Source organism: Podarcis vaucheri, assembly GCF_965113315.1.
Source record: "Podarcis vaucheri genome assembly, chromosome: 7".
Lineage (NCBI taxonomy): Eukaryota > Metazoa > Chordata > Lepidosauria > Squamata > Lacertidae > Podarcis > Podarcis vaucheri.
The window spans coordinates 91196146-91215386 of record NC_138765.1 but is presented as its reverse complement, the minus strand read 5'-3'; the positions used below and the strand labels follow the sequence as shown (position 1 = coordinate 91215386).

Genomic DNA, 19241 nt, shown 5'->3' with positions numbered 1-19241 from the left:
CCAGCATGCATCTCGCTCTCACAGATAAGCGGGGGGGGGGAGGGGCGCAAAGTAGGCGGGGAAGCGCCCGATGGCGCTTTAAGCGTTGTTGTTTTTTGCTGAGGGAGGTTTATGGGAGAAGCCGCGGCCAGCCCATGGCACCCTCTGACGCGGAGGGTAGCAGGACGCAATGTTACTGTGAACCCCCACATACATGCAGATATGCATACTTTTATTTGTCTGCCGCCTTTCCGCAGGTCAAAGCGTGCTCAAGGCGGCTCACAACATGAAAAAATGCAGAACTGCGGCATAACGAAAGAAGTCATTAGCAATAAATAAAGCATCAAAATATGCGCAACCAAAGTGAACAATTTCCAGATAAATCACAAAATCCAAAAGATACAAAAAAAGCAACACCCACAGCCAGAGCAAAATAAACAAACAGCGGGAGGCATCTTCTCTTCTAATGATGGGGTGAGCTTTGTTCCACATGTTAGATTTCTGAAAAAAGAGATAAATGAGATGGGGCCGAGGAGTGGGGGATAGGGAAAACCTTGTGGGGAGCTACTCTCCCCCCCCCTCAAATATCATGCGGATAACAGTGTTTGGAATGGGGGCTTCTGGGCTTCTTGTTGTTGTTGTTTAGTCATGTCCGCCTCTTCGTGACCCCCTGGACCAGAGCACGCCAGGCCCTCCTGTCTTCCACTGCCTCCCGTAGTTTGGTCCAACTCATGCTGGGAGCTTCGAGAACACTGCCCAACCATGTCGTCCTCTGTCGTCCCCTTCTCCTTGTGCCCTCCATCTTTCCCAGCATCAGGGTCTTTTCCAGGGAGTCTTCTCTTCTCATGAGGTGGCCAAAGTTTTGGAGCCTCAGCTTCAGGATCTGTCCTTCCAGTGAGCGCTCAGGGCTGATTTCCTGGAAGCAGCAGCATGAAAGCCTTGCCCTGGTTTGCTCCTCCTTGGGGGCAAGATGAGGAGAGTGTGTGAGGAGGGAAAAGAAAAAGGAAAAGCGAGAGGCAGTTTCTCCAACCAAGCCAGCAATGTCTTCCATGTAGGAGCAGAGGGGGACATTTGGAGAGGATCCATAACTTGGCAGAGAGAGAGAGAGACAGAGCAGCAGCATAGCAGAAATATGGGGAATACAGGACAAACTACAATACAGGAGATAGCATTTTACTTTGAAATATGAGACAATACTGTGTTATACAGGGCAGGTGGCAACCCAAAGCCCCACCCAACTCTCACAGTGCACACCATTCTGATGAGCTGTTTGGGGATGTTAACCGTGGGCCACCCTGCAGCAGGGGTGGGAGCGTCTTCCTCAGACATGGTGCCCTCATGCACTTACTGCCCCCCCCCAAAAAAATATGGAGATAATAGCAATGCCCAAATCACAATATAAGCACGGCAGGGGCAGTCAGGTGGCCTACTTGGGCCATCTCCATCAATGAGGACAGTACAGTAATATTAGTTTCTCCCGAGTGCAGAAAGTACTTGGTCATTCTAGCCATGAAGAAAGGTTGCAGTAACTTTTTAATATAGAGAAAGGGCAAGTAAGAGGTGACATGGCAGAAGTTCAAAAAATGATTCATGGCATGGAGAAAGCAGAGAAAAGTTTATCTCCCCCTCTCATAACACTAGAACCCGTGGACATCTAATGAAGGAAGTAGGCATCAGTGGTGGCCACCAATCTGGTTGACTTTAAAATGAAGACTGGATAAAGTCATGGAGGAGAAGGCTATTGATGGGTTGATAGCCAGGATGGCTCTGCTCTGCCTCCGCAGCTGGAAGCAATAATGCTTCTGAATACCAGTTGCTGGAAACCACAGGTGGAGGATGAGTGCTCCTGTGCTCAGGTCCCGCCTGCAGGTTTCTTGGTCCCCCTTCACCAGGTTTAATGTTTAATTTAAAAATTAAAGTAAAATGGACGATTGCTAGAGTGTGCAATGGCCCCAGCTGGGTGCAGTTACGTGCATTTATGACTTCAACCCCATACTGTTATCAGGCCTATGTCTGAACCTCAAATGAGTAAGTGTTATAGTACAATACTTGCTTGGGAGTAAGCTCAGTGGGATTCACTTGTGAGTAAACATGCCCAAGAGTTTAGCGCTTTGTTTCACCAAAGGATTAAACATGCCCAGCTCTCCCGAACTGCTATAACCAAATGAGCCAAAAAGTGCAACTCTGCTGTCTCAGCCGTAATGTCCTTGCAGCATTTTCTTTGCCCAAGTTGGGAATCAGACCATTGGTCCATCCAGCTCAGTACTGTCTACACTGACTGGCAGCAGCTCTCCAGGGTTTCAGAGGGAACATTCCCAGGATCATAGAATCACTCCTGACATATGGTTCTCAAGCCTCTGCTTAAAGACCTCCAAAGGAGGAGACTCCACCACACTCCTTGGCAGCAAATTCCACTGTCGAACAGCTCTTACTGTCAGGAAGTTCTTCCTAATGTTTAGGTGGAATCTTCTTTCTTGTAGTTTGGAGCCATTGCTCCGTGTCCGCTTCTCTTGAGCAGCAGAAAACAACCTTTCTCCCTCCTCTATGTGACATCCTTTTATATATTTGAACATGGCTATCATATCACCCCTTAACCTCCTCTTCTCCAGGCTAAACATGCCCAGCTCCCTTAGCCGTTCCTCATAAGGCATCGTTTCCAGGCCTTTGACCATTTTGGTTGCCCTCCTCTGGACATGTTCCAGTTTGTCAGTGTCCTTCTTGAATTGTGGTGCCCAGAACTGGACACAGTACTCCAGGTGAGGTCTGACCAGAGTAGAATACAGTGGCACTATTACAGTACTTCCCTTGATCTAGATGCTCTACTCCTATTGATGCAGCCCAGAATTGCATTGGCTTTTTTAGCTGCCGTGTCACACTGTTGGCTCATGTCAAGTTTGTGGTCAACCAAGACTCCTAGATCCTTTTCACATGTACTGCTCTCAAGCCAGGTGTCCCCCATCTTGTATTTGTGTCTCTCATTTTTTTTGCCCAAGTGCAATACTTTACATTTCTCCCTGTTAAAATTCATCTTGTTTGTTTTGGCCCAGTTCTCTAATCTGTCAAGGTCGTTTTGAAGTGTGATCCTGTCCTCTGGGGTGTTAGCCACCCCTCCCAGTTTGGTGTCATCTGCAAATTTGGTCAGGATGCCCTTGAGTCCATCATCCAAGTTGTTGATAAAGATGTTGAATAAGACCGGGCCCAAGACAGAACCCTGTGGCACCCCACTAGTCACTCTTCTCCAGGATGAAGAGGAACCATTGATGAGCACCCTTTGGGTTCGGTCAGTCAGCCAGTTACAAATCCACTGAGTGGTAGCATAGTCAAGACCGCATTTTACCAGCTTCTTTACAAGAATATCAGGGGGCACCTTGTCAAATGCCTTGCTGAAATCAAGGAAGTGCCGGGGACTGAACCTGCAGTCTTCTGCATACAAGGCAGATGATCTACTATTGACTTATGGTCCTTCTCAACTATCACTCCAAGAGCACCTGGACATTTCTTCCACAACTGCTTACACACACACATACTTCCATCACTCAGAAGCTGTTTAATCCTTACCCATTCAGTGGCTTCTTTGTGGTCCTCCAGATGTTGCACTCCAACTCCCATCATCTCCAGCCAGGGTGGCCAATGATCAGGGATGGCAGGAGGTGCAGTTCAAGAACATCTGGATGGCATCACATTGGGTGACACTGGTTTACTGGAACAAAATGTAAGGGCATCTCAGCAACCCTAGAGAAATACGATGGGCTGAAACTCCTTGGTCTTTTTTGATGCTTATTTTATTAAAATATACAGTGACTGAATATCAAGTAGTTACAGAGAACAAGAACCAGCGACTGTCTCCCCATATTGTGCTGTGAAAGGAGGTTTAGGAGATGCTGGAATGAAAGGCTAGTGGGACATGCGGCCATTCCTTATACTGTGCATATGTCAGGAAGCATTGAGTACCAACTCACAACATCCTGAGAGGGATCTGGGGTGTGGGTGGGAGAGGACAAGGGAACCACACTTTGTAGCCTGGTCGGCAATGGGAGACCCTGCCTTGCCCAAGGCAATCAGAGCAGAGAGATTGTGTATTGGCTCTCCTTCATTGGAGGTTTTGAAGCAGAGCCTGGATGGCCATCTGCCATGGATGCTTTAGCTGAGATTCCTGCATTGCAGGGGGTTGGACTAGATGACCCTCAAGGTCCCTTCCAACTCTACGATTCTATGTGTGACAGGGGGAGCAATACTGTGGCCATCTGCGTCTGGAGAGAACAAGGAGAGAAATATGAAATGGACATTGCAATGTGTAGGGCCAAGTCCTTTTTGAAGTGCTGAGTCTGGTCACATTTTGGGTTTATGGCACAGATGGTGGTTTTTTAGGGATGCTCATGAAATCTCTCCCTCTGGGTTTTGACATCCCAGATTCCCTGATCTGGTTTCTGGAATAAGCAATCAGTCATTCTGAAGTTTTGATTCCTGAGCTTTGTACAGACTCCTGCAAAGCCAGAGTTTGCTGCAAGTTCCAGTTCAGGTATTTTCCTTTCCTATACAAATTACTAATGGACATCAGTGTTTTGATTAAATTGCACCACAAAATGGAATTGTAATGTGACCACATCAGGACTCACTTTCCTTTTGTTTTGCACTGTGATTTGATCAGTGCAAATATGTGCTGGTGTAAATCAGTAACTTGTAAGAGAAGGGTACAAAGTGAAAAGTAATGGTAGAATCCCTAAATTAAACCAAGAGGCAGGCAGAGATGTGGAACAAGAATGGAAATGGGGGGGGGTTAAACTCATCTCTGCTTAAGGGAGAGGAAGGTCAGGGAAGGGCAGTCAGGATTCTCTGAATGGCAGCTTGCTCAACATTCTGGGACACCTTCCAGGATGCATTTTACATGACCTGTAAAATGTATCCCAACCACCTGCATAAATTGTGTCTATGCCCTAGAATGCATCCAAGAGCCCTCTGCAAATGCCCAGGAGCTATGGAGGAGCAGACCAATGTGGAAAACATCTCTGGTGGGACCACTTGCATATGCTGTGTATACCCTCTGCCTTTAAAGCACATTTGAAGTACATTCCCTCAAAGAATTCTGGGCACTGTTGTCAAGAGTTGCTGGGAATTGTAACTCTGGGAACAGCAAACTACAGTGCCCAGAATTCTTTGAGGGAAAGAATATGCTTCGAATTTGCTTTAAAGGTTGTGTGTGTGTATGCAGCAGAAGAGGCATGTGGGCCATAACAAGGCCAAGGACTTTAAAGTCTATACCATCCTCCTGCTTTCCATGAGAATATGTCAACCGAGCACTGACTAATGGAGATCAGGATCTAAGGACTTGCCTGCAGTGGTGCAACTCTGCAGAGCTCACACACATCCAGAGAGCTCTGCTGCTGCTCTTGCACACCTCCCAACAGCCACTGCAGGCCACAGTCAGTCAGGAGTCAGGGTTTCCAGAGCGACTTGTGCATCCTTCTCCTGTTCCTCTCACTTCAGCTGAAGGGAGAGTGGGGGGCGGGGGAAATGTGAAATGCAGAATGTGGAGCAGGAGGGCCCAGCTGGGGGTGGGGGCAGAGATGGCCCCCCATGAGGGATGGCGGGTGTGCAAAACAGTAGTTCCCTATTCAAGGCTGGCTGAAATGAACAGCAGCTGTGCAAGAGCACAACTCTGAAGGGGAAAACGGCCCTATTCAAGTACTGAAGGATTTGGTGTTTGAGAAATGGAGCTTAATAAATTTGGGGGAGGAGAAGTGCTGCCATTCACTCTCAGAAAAGCAGAATCCTTCTCCAATGTGCTGCTAGAAAAATATCTTTCCCTGGGCCGATGAGGCGTCTCTTCTCTCAGAGCAATTCCCTGCTGTACCAGAGATTCCTGTAAGAGCCCAGTCACCCCCCCAGCCCCCCCCCAGCCCCCCCGCCAATCCCTCGGCTCCTAGACATTCAGTTGTGAGCTTCCAGCAAATCTTGCAAGCAAACAGCATCTCTTTCCCTTTTTGTCTTTTATTCCCCTCGCCCTGAAATATAAAAAGAGTTTTTGGGTTGTTTTCTTGGTTTCCTCGGAAAGACGTGTGTGCTTCACAAGAAAGATGGACAGGTCTGTCCAGGTGCAGGCCAAGGAGGCAGGTGGGGCGGGAGAGACGTGGCGGGATCCCTGGCGGTGGCGCCCTAGATGACATTCTCAAACAGCTGCATGGAGGTCATGATGTTCTCATCCTGATGCAGGGAGACAGAGAGAGAGAGGAGGTCTGAGTGACTGACCAGGAACCTAAGAAGAGCACCTGCTGGGTCAGGCCAGCAGCCCATCAAGCTGAGCTTCCTGCTCTCCCAGGCGCTGACCAGATGTCCCCATGGGGAGCCGGCCAGCTGGGAACAAGCACAATAGCAGCACTGCTCAGACACGAGGCTGGGATGAAAAATGTGAACACAGTTCATCTTTAGGCTTATCCTAGAGGAATTCCCAAACTTCATGCAGTAAGAAATACATTAAACCCTCATTAAAGATTCTAGTAAGGAAGCCCAAAGCACTCCTCTACACAGAGGAGGGTGCCCAGAGCCACCCTGCAAGATTCATTGCTGTGGCCTTAGCATCTCCAACCAGCCTCTGATGGGGATGGGTACTTCTGCTTGTCTCTGCAACAGGTCTGACAAGATGGCTCTGATTATCAGCCTCCATACAAACACCTTTCTGAGAATCAGGCTAGACAATAAAGGCCTAGTCTCCAACCCTGTTACCACCACTAGAGGGGTAAGACAGGTTTGTCTATTGGCCCCAGCATTGTTTAATTTTTACATTAACTCACTGGTGACCCACATGGCCAATGATGCTTTCCACCCCCCAAATTAGCAGGCCGATTTCTGAATGTTTTTCTGTATGCGGACGCTGCCGCACTTCTTGCCAGATCCCCTATTGGACTGAGGATAATGCTGCAAGCTCTACATGAATACTGTGATCAGCATGAGCTTCAACCCAACTATGTTAAGACCAAGATCATGGTCTTCTCTGCCCGACCGAGACTCCATCGATGGTTGATGAACGGGATCCCCTTAGAGCAGGTTAACTGCTTTAAATATCTGGGACAACTAATACGGTCAAATAGGTCTTTTCTGGCCCATAGAGACTATATAACAGCAAACGCATCTAAAGCAGCCATCCAGATTAGATCCCTATACGCTAAGAATCAGGCTCAATCAGTGAAGATAGCTTTGAGACTCTTTCAAATGAAAGTCCTCCCCCTTCTTTTGGTGGGCATCTCTTTAGGCTCCCGTAGGGATTTTTTGAAACTGGATTCTATCCAAACACGATTCCTTAGAGCCATCCTTAGGATTCCCCCCTCGGTAGCGGGTGCGGTTATGAGATTAGAGGTTGGCTGGCAAGCTCTACGGTATGTGGCCTTGAAGACGAAGCTCTGGCTATGGCTCAAGCTTTGTTTTAAACCAGTGGGTATTGCCCCCTTGATATTGAGGGACGATTTCCAATCATCGTGGGAAAGGGAGGTCACTAACGAGGTTCAATCCTGCGGATTGTCTCACCTTTACCTTGAGTCTATGACGTACAATCAAGCTAGAGCTGTGATCTCCCGGAGATTGAGTGACATTGCCAGACAAGAGGACATAGCCCAGGTAAAACCAGGGATGTTCCTAGGGGACCAGATTTATCGGACCATACCAGCCCCCTACCTTGCAGAAATTCACTATGTGGAATACCGTAGACTTCTTACAGCGGCTAGATTAAATGTCCTTGACTCTGCGATGTTGTGGGGAAGGTACAGGGGAGTACCATACGCTCAGAGAACCTGTCATTGTGCCATGGGTGTGGTTGAGTCCACCGAACATATTCTCTTGACTTGCCCTTCTTATGCAGAGCTTAGACAAAATTTTATAGACCCACTCCTATGTCAATCTAGCTTCATACCCGGAGAAAACCAGGTTTTACATTTGCTGAATAACGTCACTAGAGCTATACCTTCCTTGGTGGCCAAATTTCTTTTTTTAGCTTTTAAGCGTCGCAAGACTAAAATTGACTGTATTGATATGGGGCTATTTGTTTAGCCCATTTTAGTGTTGGCTAAGTTCTAAAATCTTCTTGGAGTTTTTTAAACTGTGTATTGACAAATGTACTTTTTCCTGACTGACGGTCGAATAAAAAGGTTGATGATGATGACAAGATGGCTCAATAATTTTCAGTGCAAAGAGGCAGCAGAATCAGAGGAGGCTGCTTGCTACATCTCTGCTTAAGTCACTGATCTGGGCTTATATCCACAAACCAGGAGGCAAATCCAGATCAGTGACTCATGCAGTGGGCAAGCCTTACACAAAGAGGGAAAGCGTGTCCCTCCAATCATAATTCTGCAATAAATGTGTCAGCTCTCTGACATTCTGGAAACACTGTGATAATGGAAGATCATGGAGTTATAGTGGAATCCAGGGATTATTTCCTCAACAAGCATGATGGCTGAATTTCCTCTGGTGGGCATGCATGAGCCATGGTCAGTGCCTATTGGACGGTGTCCATGCCAACTATACAAACCAGCACAACTGCTACATTTCCACTGTCATTTTGAATCAGTTTTGAATTGCCAACACCTCCAAATTAAAAAAATATTTTTTATAAGAAGTGTTCCCAATGATTTCAGATTTTCATACTCAGCTTGAAAGTGGGTATTTATTGGACCCCTTAAACAGAAAAGCTTTAAACCTTTAAAATAAAAAAGCACACTGCCCCCACTCCTTTTAAAAAGAGCACCAGGCTGTTGGTCTCTTGCTGCAGGATTCTGTGGGGCTGTTCTTGAGCTCACCTTCTGACAAGTCTCTAGGAACTCCTCAATAGTGACCACGCCATCCTGATTTTTGTCCATTTTCTGAAATGCAAAATGCGCTGTGTGAGTAACAGATGCCTGAGTCAGATACACAGAGTCCAGACCCTATAAATGCACTGCCCCACCCTTCTCCTCCCCCAGGGTGTGCAAGCCTGCCTGAGGTGCCTGCAGTGCCCCACTGGACAGTCTATTGAGAGGTTCCCTTTCCCCTTTCCTGCAGCTTCTGGCTCTGCTTCCATTGGCAGTCTGAATCAGCATCTGCTGTTAAGTCCCAATGTGCTCTGATGGACAGCACTCAAACTTCCATAACATAACAGCCTCAGGAAACGGCGACCCCCACCCCCAGCTGAGGCTAGTTTTGCTTCACCAGAATGCTTGCTTCATAAACATGAAGCAGAGACTTAGGAAGTCCTTAAGTAAGAACCTGGGGCCTCCACCAGTTATTTATTTATCTGCAGATTTATAAACCACAAAAAGTTACTACCAAAGTAATGTACAGCAAAACAAGATAAAATGCAAAAGATTACAAACTCAGTAAGACAAAAGCAATAAAACCATTTTGAAAACTGTATGTTTATTATTCCATAAAATGACAGGGGAAAGCCTTCTTAAACAAAAACCATCTTCAACCAACGTCAGAAGGCTTGGTGCTTGGCTAATTTCAGCTGGGCACTGATTCCAGAAGGCTGGAGCTGCAACACTAAAAACCTGGGGGTTGTGCAAGGAAACCTGCTTGCGCGATGAACTCTTTCTTCCCTCCACTCACCTGTCCCCCAGTCTGTCCCAGAGGGTTGTGGGAACTCCCAAACAGATTGGGGGGCATGTAGGGGAAGGAAAGGAGGGCAAGCTCCATTGCACAAAAGGAAGTCCTTGTGTGGATGAGATGACACGGCTGGATGAAACCAGTGCCCTTTTTCTAGAAAAATAGGTGTCTGTGCTCACCATGAAGTTGTTACAAGTGTCACACTTTTAAACTAAAAAAAAGAGCTGCCGGTACTGCATACCCTTAAGTACCCCCGGGGGGGAAACACTGGATGCAACCCTCAGGGCGGTATCCAATTAAGGCCGCCTGTCGCAGCTAGGATTTCTGCTTGTGCAACTGAACTTTCCTTCCTCTCCTCTCTTTAAATCTGCCCTAGGAGTTCCCCAACCCTCCAGAGCACATCTGAAGGTGTGTGGCAGGGATGCTTCATTGAGCAAGCAGAAACCCTTGTGCTGACAGGACACGTTAGTCAGACACTGCCCTCAGTCTCTGGCATGCACAGTAAGTACAGCTCTGGGGCATGCAATACCCCAGCTGAGGACTGCAGTTGTCAGGCAGGAATATCTGGGGTGAGACAGTCCAGTGCCCCTCAGTCTTGGCCAACATGGGCCATGGCCAAGGATGATGGGAGTCATGGTCCAGATACACCTGGAAGGAAAACACACAGCAGGAGCATGAGGAGAATTGCACAACCCCGCCATGGACTTTTGTGTCTACACAACAGCTTCAGGCACCTGTAACTTCCGTCGCCACCTTGCCTGCTCCTTTTCAGCGCCTCCCAGCTGCTTTCTTGGCTAATCAAGGAATTACCTGCTGCCCCGCACCCCCAGTCCCCTTACCTGGAAGAACTTCTCCACGTGTTCAATGGGAGCATCTTCCCGCAAGATTGGGTAGGTGTAGCGGCCCATCATGTCATAGATGGACTTCATTATTGCCAACATCTCCTGGCAGAGAAGGACAGCAAAGCTTTCAGAGCAGTCAAGAGGCTGGGTGAAGCCAGCTTTCTCTCCACTCCTTTTCTGTCTTTAGTGGACTCTTTAGTTTGACTCTGCTCAAAGGCAAGAAGCTTAAGAGTCATGTAAAGGATTTTTGCACTTCTTAATCAGCCCTGACTTCCAGTCGGGGAAGAGGCTGTAGCTGAGTGGCTAGAGCATCTAACTTGCATGCTAAAGGCCCCAGATTTAATCCCCAGCATCTCCAAGTAGGGCTGGGAAAGACTCCTCCCTCGAGACCCCCTGCCAGGCAGTGCACACTTTGCTGAGCTAGATGGACTCAGTGGTCTGACATGAGATAAGGCAGCTTCCTATTTAAACCACCCCTTTCTTCAAACCGCAAGGACTGTGGCGCAGTAGGAGAGTACCGTATTTTTCGCCCTATTGGGCGCACTGGCACATAGGACGCACCTAGTTTTCAGGGGGGGAAATCAAGGAAAAAAATATGAGTCCCCCCCCCTGCAGCTCTGGGAGCAGCGGACAGGCTGCACGCAGCCTGTGCGCTACTCCAAGACCTTCTCCCTGCTTTTGCAGGAGGTGGCGGAATTCCCCCACCTCCCGCAAAAGCCCCCAAGAGCGGCGTGCTCTTCAAAGGGTGCGCGGCTCCTGCGGGCTTTTCTACGAGGTGGGGGAATTCCCCCACCTCCTAGAAAAGCCAGCAGAAGCCGCGGAGCCCCTTTAAAGAGTGCACAGCTTTTGCCTGCTTTTGTGGGAGGTGGGGGAATTCCCCCATCTCCCGCAAAAGCCCACAGGCGGGTTGGAGAGTAGCGGGTAGGCGTGCGACGCCTTCCCGCTGCCCCCCATCCTCTGGGGCTGGCCATGGGGGAAGCGCTGCTTTCCCCACCGCCAGCCTCAAAGAGCAGACTCTCCTGGCTTCAGCAGAAGCAACGCAAAGCCTCCGGAGCGCAGGCTTCGGAGGCTTCGCGTTGCTATCGCTGAAGCCAAGGAGCCTGCATTCGCCCCATAAGACGCACACACATTTCCCCTTCATTTTTGGAAGAGAAAAAGTGTGTCTTATAGGGCGAAAAATACGGTATGTGTTTTGCATGCAGAAGGTCCCAGTATCCATCTGACTACCTTGACCTGATGAAGTATAGAGCTGTGCAAACAAATCAGGATGAATGCTCAATAAATAGGTGTCATCTGAATGAGCCCAGAGCTAAACCCTGAAGAACAGGGACTCTAAAAACGTCATACTACCAAGAAGGACAGTTTTAACAAATCATCCCCAAAGGCAAAGATGGGGCAACGCTTTACTAGGGACAGACAAGGTTTATGTTGTAAGTAAGGACAGTAGAGACATATTAAAAGGTAGCCTCAAGGATGCCAGAGCATGAGCACAAATGCGCTCTCTCTCTCTCTCTCTCTCTCTCTCTCTCTCTCTCTCACACACACACACACAGAACTCACCTCCTTGGTGATATAGCCATCCTTGTTGATGTCATAAAGGTTGAATGCCCACTTGAGCTTCTCATGCACCGTCCCACGCAACAAGATGGAGAGGCCAATGACAAAATCCTGCAAGAGAGGAAGGGGCAGAGCAATTGGGTATCCCATGGTGCAGCTCCCATGAAAATAGCACACCTTCCCTCCACTCTCAGGCAGCCACTTCCAGCCAAATGGGGCGTAATAGTAAGAACACAGGAGCACAGGACCCTTATGCTGATTCAGGGCTTTGGTCCAGCTGGCTGCCCAGTGTTTTCTAGGGACGGCTCCAAGAGGTTTTTCATATGCCCTGCCACTTTCCCCAGGAAAACCTGCTGTTTATCACTGAATCAGAAGAAGCGTCAATCCACAGGAAACCCAAAGGACATTCAGTGGTAAACAGCAGGTTTCCCAGGGAAAGCAGGGGGGCAAATGTAAAACCTCTCGGACCCATGCCTAGAAAGCACAGAACAAACAGAAGTGTGGACAAGCCCTTCAAGTGGCTCCCCAGGGATCCAGACAGGGAGTTTCAGTCCTACCTGGAGATGCTGGGGACTGAACCTGGGACCTTCTGCATGCAGGACAGATGCTCTACAACTGAGCTACAGTCTTTCCATGCAGTGCCTTTGTAATGTGTGTACTGTGTATAATCTGCAAAGTCTCAGGACCTCCCCAACGACGCTAGAACTCTCCCTGCTTCTCTGAAATTTGCTACGTCTGTGAATTTCCTTAAGGCCAATTAAGGATTTTCTATTGCAGATTCAAGAGCGGTTTTTATGCTGACACCTTCCAATTCTGTGTTGCATCCAATGTTATTCATACCTGAAGTAGACCTATTGGAAGCAATGTACACAACTAATAGTTGTTAACTATATGTTGTTGCTGTTGGCATCTGTCTGTCTCAAGAGACAATGGAGTGTGCCTCCATCAAACTGCTGTATTAGCACCACCAAAGTGACCTCCCTGGGGTGCAAGCCTGGGCAGCATGCAGGGAGGTCCTGGCTGGCCCAGATGGCAAGACCTCCCCTCACCCCCGGCCTCACTGATGTGGTCCAAAGGAAAGCAGAGCTAGATATTTGGCACCAGCTTGGCTGCAGGAGTTGCCGGAAGGTGCCATTCAACTGTCGTAGGGACTCTACTCCGGATTTGTGTAGGATTTACTCCTTAGCCTTTTCTTCTCTTGAAGACCCAGCAAGGCAATGAAGGTTTAGGACCAGAGTTTTCCTTCTCCTAAAGGGCTACCTTAAGGGATCTTGCTCAAGCCCCTCTGCCGCAAAATTGGGAGCTGGCACTGGCAAAGGAAGCCTGCAGGGGATATACTGACCCCAGAGCAGGGGAGACCAACAGAATGCTCCCATGTGCCTGCATGCACTATGGCACCTGTGAAAGGTTTCATCCATTCTGAACAGAGGAGAGGCGCAATGAGCTTCTCTTTGTCAGCAAGTGCAGCAGTAGATGATGTGGGTGCCATTCTCCCATTGATGGGTAAGCTGGTGTGTCGGGGGGGGGGCATCCCCTCACCATTTTGTGGTCCTGCCTCTTTTTCTGATCTTGCCATTATGCCGAGCCCCTGTAGCTGCCATTTTGTGCCTTGCACCCACAGCACTTTGTCAAAATTCCAAATTTGCCCATTGCTCCAAAAGGTTTCCACCTGCTGCTGACATCTATGTCAAGACAACCTGTGCCTCTTTGCTCTGCACCTCCCCCTTCACACCCCCCTTCACTCCTGGTGAATATGGTGCATCAGCTGAAGGCATGTTGTTGTTGTTTAGTCGTTTAGTCATGCCTGACTCTTCATGACCCCCTGGACCAGAGCACACCAGGCACTCCTGTCTTCCACTGCCTCCCATAGTTTGGCCAAACTCATGTTCTTCGAGAACAGTGTCCAACCATCTCGTCCTCTGTCGTCCCCTTGTCCTTGTGCCCTCCATCTTTCCCAACATCAGGGTCTTTTCCAGGGAGTCTTCTCTTCTCATGAGGTGGCCAAAGTATTGGAGCCTCAGCTTCACGATCTGTCCTTCCAGTGACAGATCCTGATGCATACCCTCCAACATTTTCATTCCCCAAATCAGGACATCAGAAGGATACACTTTCTGGTCCAGCTCTCTGATCCAGCTCTCAGCAGGGTTCTTTTGGTCTGGGGCAAGGACTCACACCAAAGTGCAGGACTGAAAAAGGGACATTCTGGGATGCAAGCAGAAGCTGGGATTGGCTTCTGGGATTCTGGATGTCCCGCTTAAAATGGAACACTTGTGGGGTATGTTTGAGGCTGGGAAATGGCACCCAAGAAAGCACTATTTGGGTTTTTTCCACAGAGCAACAGCCTGCAGATTAAAAGTATACCTGTTCACCCTTACTTTCACCTCTGGGAAACAGGCTTGGCAGGGTTTTGTACCCAACCCAAAACCTCTTTGAGCAAGGTGATGTTCAGCAAAAGAACTGTTGGCATGTAGATCACGAGAAGAGAGGCCTTCCCCACCTGTCCCATTGCTTCCGACCAATTTTACCTCCCAAATGGTTCACCAAGGACTGCCTGGAGCCACAACCCAAGGAACAGAGAGAAGAGCACTTTACCTCGAAGCGGATGGCTCCATTCCGGTCCACATCAAAGGCATTGAACAGGAAATGCGCGTACATGGTGGCATCTGCAGAGGGAACAGCAGAAGCAGGTGGGCTACAGGGGCTTGTGGGGTCTTGCTTATTCACTCTGCCTACGAAGCAGGAACACAGGAAGGTGCTGGATACTGCCAGGCAGGTTGGTTCAATTAGCTCAGCATGGTGGGAGCCCTCCAGACTTGCTCGACTCCAATTCCCATCATCCTTGATGATGGTTAATGATGATGGGAGTTGTAGTCAAGCAGCTCGCTGGCTGGGCTTGATGGGAGCCAGAGTCCAGCGACATCCAGGGGGCCACAGATCTTCCTCAATTCTAGTCAGTGCTGACTGGCGGGGGCTCTTCAGGGGCTTCCGGCAGGGAGTCTTTCCCAGGATTGAACCCGGCCCCTTCTGCATGCAAACATGTGTTCTAGCACTGAGTGGCGGCCCTTCCCTGGCTCACACATCTTATCAACAGGAAAGGACCCGCTTCACAGAAACACCTTTCTCTTGCGCAAGATGGAATAGCACATGTGAAGGGACCACATTATTTGCCCGGCCACCACACAGGTTCCTGGAGCAATGCCCCCATGTTGCTGAGGACATTTATCCATGTTCTGCATTTATTTTGAGGACTCAAAATGTCATCCAGGAGATTTTTTTTATAATCACATTTTTATCATCACAGCAATCCTGAGGTTAAGTTGGGACAAACTCAGAGGCTGTGAAAACGAACGAAGGATTAACATCAGATTGATTTATGGGAATCACCTGGACTAATTAAGAAAGCAGTGCAAATGTGAGATGATGGCAATCCTCCGACCTCAGAGCATGGGAAGTCAAACAAAGATATATGATTTGGCTTAATATTTGGATTGTTTGATTGTTTTATAATTCAGAATGTCTTTAATGTGGCCTTTATTGGATTGTTAAATTGGGAAACTTAATAAATACTATTTAAAAATAATAATCCTGAGGTTAAGTTGTGCATGAGAGAGAAAGGATTTGAACCCAAGTTTCACTGGTCTTGGTCATGCTTTCTAAGGGTATAGGCATAATTACATCCACGTGGACCCTGAAATGGTAGTTCTGAGAGAAGGACAACTCTGGGGTTGCGGCGCTCATCTCTAGTTATTGGCCGAGGGAGCCGGCGTACAGCTTCCGGGTCATGTGGCCAGCATGACTAAGCCGCTTCTGGCGAACCAGAGCAGCGCACGGAAACGCCATTTACCTTCCTGCCGGAGCGGTACCTATTTATCTACTTGCACTTTGACTTGATTTCAAACTGCTAGGTGGGCAGGAGCAGGGACCGAGCAACGGGAGCTCACAAATAATTCTGTGCATCCTCATCAAATCACAGTTACTCAAACTTTATATACAAATCTGTGTCCTATTTTGGTGATACATTTCTGCTTTTTTTGGCAATGCTTAAGTGGCCACCTTAGTTAGGGAGCTACATATGCTGGCAATTTCTAGCACACATATAGCCACCCCCTAATAAAACTACAGTTCCCAGAATTCTCAGGGGGAATTAAACTGGTTTGATGGTTATTCAAGTTCTGCTTAGGTACCTGGGTATTTTTACCATAGGAATCCACCCACATCCTTGCCATGTTCACCTGCCTTCACCAGCCAATATAGGCAGCAATACATATTTTGATGTATATGTAGCAGACTTTGCCAACCTGGTAGGCTGATGGGAGTTGTAGTCCATAACACCTGGAGCGCACCAGGCTGGCAGAGGCACAGCATTAGAAGTTGGCTAGGCATTCTTGCTTTTGCATGGACTGCCATTCTGGGGGAAAGCTTTGTGGCAGCATCACTCTCACAGGGGGCTCAGTGCCTTAACCCAAATAGCAGCTGAAAGGAAGATATCAGTCCCAGACTCACCTCCCTGCGGGAAGAACTGAGCATAGATCAGTTTGAAGGTCTCTTCATCCACCAAGCCGCTGGGGCACTCCTATCAATGCAAGTCAGAAGGAAGTTACCCTCTGGAGCTTCACCCACTGGCCACTTGGAAACAAGTGTTCCCGGCAAATAGCAGCAAAGCCTCACTCAGGTCCCATGTGCACTTCCACCCCAAGCCTCACTTTCTGTTATGGCCCAACATCTGACCCAAAACAAAAATCACAAGACCATCCTCAACCAAATTAGGTTGCCCCACAGAGTCGACTCCATCTCGTCTTAAGGAACCACATGCCAGGAGCAGGCAGAACCAGAGCTAGGTGTAGCTGGAGAGAGAAAAGGGTATTGGATGAACCAGTATGGAATAAAGATAATCCTGCTTCCGTTTTCCCCATGGGTACCTCACATTAGAGTTTTCAATCCTATGCAGGTCTACTCAGAAGTAAGTCTAATTGGATTTGATAGGGTTATAATTGTAAATAACATGACGAATGAGATTTGTATCATTAATTGTTATAAAATTCAATAAATATTTAAAAAACAAAAACAAAAGAATTTGAAAGGGTTGCTCTTAAATAAGTATACAGAAGGTCCTTAGAACAGACCAATCCAGCTACTGGTTTCTAACTTTAGTACACCACACACAGACACATATATTGCGTATGTAGTATTGCAGAAGCATCCCACTTGGTTTTCAGAAAGCTGAGGGAGGGAACTTACTTTTCCCAAGCCCTAGAAGCAGGTAAAAAGTTTTTTTTTTAAAAAATGTAATAAAAAGCTGCCTCTTCCATAGAAAAGGCAGACAGGGCTTTTTTTAAAGCCAGGAAAATTGAGGAGATTAACAGGAAGAAAGGAACCAGTCACTGACAGAATGGAAGAATGTGGGACTTTGGGAAGCATCAGGGACCGCATATGTCTTATGAAGACTACACATAAAGCTTTGCTCTAATTTGTCCTCAAACTCAGTAATGCGTAATTTGCACACGCAGAGTTAGACACCCACGGTGACTCACTCTTGTTTCTGCAAAGAGCTGTGAAGAATGCAGGAAGCTGCCTTATACTTTGTCAGACTGACTGCAGGGGCAGGTTTCACGCAGGACATCTTTCCCAGCCCTGCCATGGTGGAGGCAGGGACTGAGCCCGAGACCCTCTGCATGCCAAGGACTGAGCTGCAGTCCTTCCTGGAGGAAGCTGCCTTGTTTACCGAGTCAGATGACTGGACTAACTCAATATTCTTAGCAGTGATGGGGTTTCAGACAGGGAGTCTCTCCCAATCCCACCTGGAGATGCTGCTGGGACTGAACCTGAGACCTTCTGTATGCAAAGCAGACGCTCTTCCACTGAGCTGTGGTCCTTCCCCCTAAACCAGCTCCAAAATGAGAGCTGCAGGCATCCTGACTTCCACTTGCCTTCTGGCCACCTTTCATTTTTGCTGGCCCAGCTCCTGTGCCCTTAGCAACATCCTGATATGCAGGAAATAAAGCAAGCAAGCGTGTAGACATTTATTTATAAAGAGATGAGGAAAGTGCCCACCTGCTAAATTTCTGCGTGCCAGACTGTTGTTAAAGGCAGAGGAGACCCACTTCCCAGTGCTGTTTGGTCCTGGGTGTAGGATTCGCAGGTCTCATGGGAAACACAAGATCCTGGCGTGAAAGTGTCATCATCACATGGTTCCTGGGGAGTGGGGCTGCAAGCTTGCCCCTCCTGATGCAGACTTGAGCCCCACCTCAAGGCCCCCGGGAATTAGCATGGCCACCTATGGCAGGCATGGGCATAGTCAGGATTTATATTGGGGAGCAGGCTTCATGTTATGGGGGGCAGAACCTCAGTTAGTTAAGTATTTTTATTGATTTACTTGATTGGGGGGCAGCTGCCCCCGCCCCCCTTAGCCACACCCATGACAGCAGGGATAAGTAATGTGCTGCCCTCCTTTGCTCTGGACTATAGCCATTGGGCATGCTGGCTGGGGCTGGTGGGAGCTAAGAGTCCAACAACATCTGGAGAGTGCCACCCTGATCTATGGAGAAGATTCCACATGACCAGAATGACACCCTCATGTGGAAGTCTGTGTGCTATCTGCCACATGTGTATAGACGTTGGGTGAATCTATCCACAGGAATAAATGCTATAAAGAAGTCAGAAATTAGATGATTATAACAAAAGAAAAAAAAACCCTATGGAAAATCACATATAAACAAAATTCCTGCTCTCTGGTGCCATCTGGTGTTACACGCATTCAAAGCGCTGGTTTTTCAGTCTCCTGTTTCTTCCAGGCAACCTTGCTAATGCATGGGCATCTGTGAGGTGGGGCCAGACAGTCTTGAGCAGGGGTTGCCACCCTTTCTTCTCACGGGCAAATTTGCCATCCCGATAAATTGTTGAGGGCCCACTGCACACACCACAGCTAAACACACATGGCTACCTACTCTATTGCGAACAACAGAAGACTTCAGCAAGGGGTGTGTCCCTGTGAGCGCCATAAAAAACAACAACCTGTGGGAACCACACTGGGGACTCCAGGTCTTCAGTAAGTCATGTGCACCAGGAAGCTGAGTGGGGTCAGAACATAAGCATAGCTGTCAACGTTTCCCTTTTTTAAAGGGAAATTCCCGTATTCCGAATAGGATTCCTCGCAAAAAAAGGGAAAAGTTGACAGCTATGAACATAAGGCAAACCTGCTGGATCAGGCCCAAAGTGGCCCCTCTAGTCCAGTATCCTGTTTGCACAGTGACCAACCAGATGCCGGTGGGACTCCTTTGAGCAGGACATGAGCGCATG

The 19241-nt window shown here is 48.2% G+C and overlaps 1 protein-coding gene across 6 annotated transcripts in view; it reads right to left on the bottom strand.

Moving 5' to 3' along the window:
* Window positions 1-5951: 5951 nt before the first annotated feature.
* Window positions 5952-19241, bottom strand: part of KCNIP3 (potassium voltage-gated channel interacting protein 3) — a 115012-nt gene continuing 101722 nt past the window's right edge. For 5 of the 6 annotated variants that reach the window (XM_082230442.1, XM_082230443.1, XM_082230444.1 and 2 more), the window contains 6 exons: window positions 16449-16518; window positions 14538-14608; window positions 11949-12056; window positions 10386-10490; window positions 8763-8825; window positions 5952-6180 (listed from right to left, as the gene is read on the bottom strand). In XM_082230442.1, the coding sequence (XP_082086568.1) occupies window positions 6133-6180; window positions 8763-8825; window positions 10386-10490; window positions 11949-12056; window positions 14538-14608; window positions 16449-16518 (465 nt within the window). In that variant the 3' untranslated portion in view covers window positions 5952-6132. The remainder of the gene's footprint in view (window positions 6181-8762; window positions 8826-10385; window positions 10491-11948; window positions 12057-14537; window positions 14609-16448; window positions 16519-19241) is intronic. The other variant, XM_082230441.1, reaches the window with a different exon arrangement.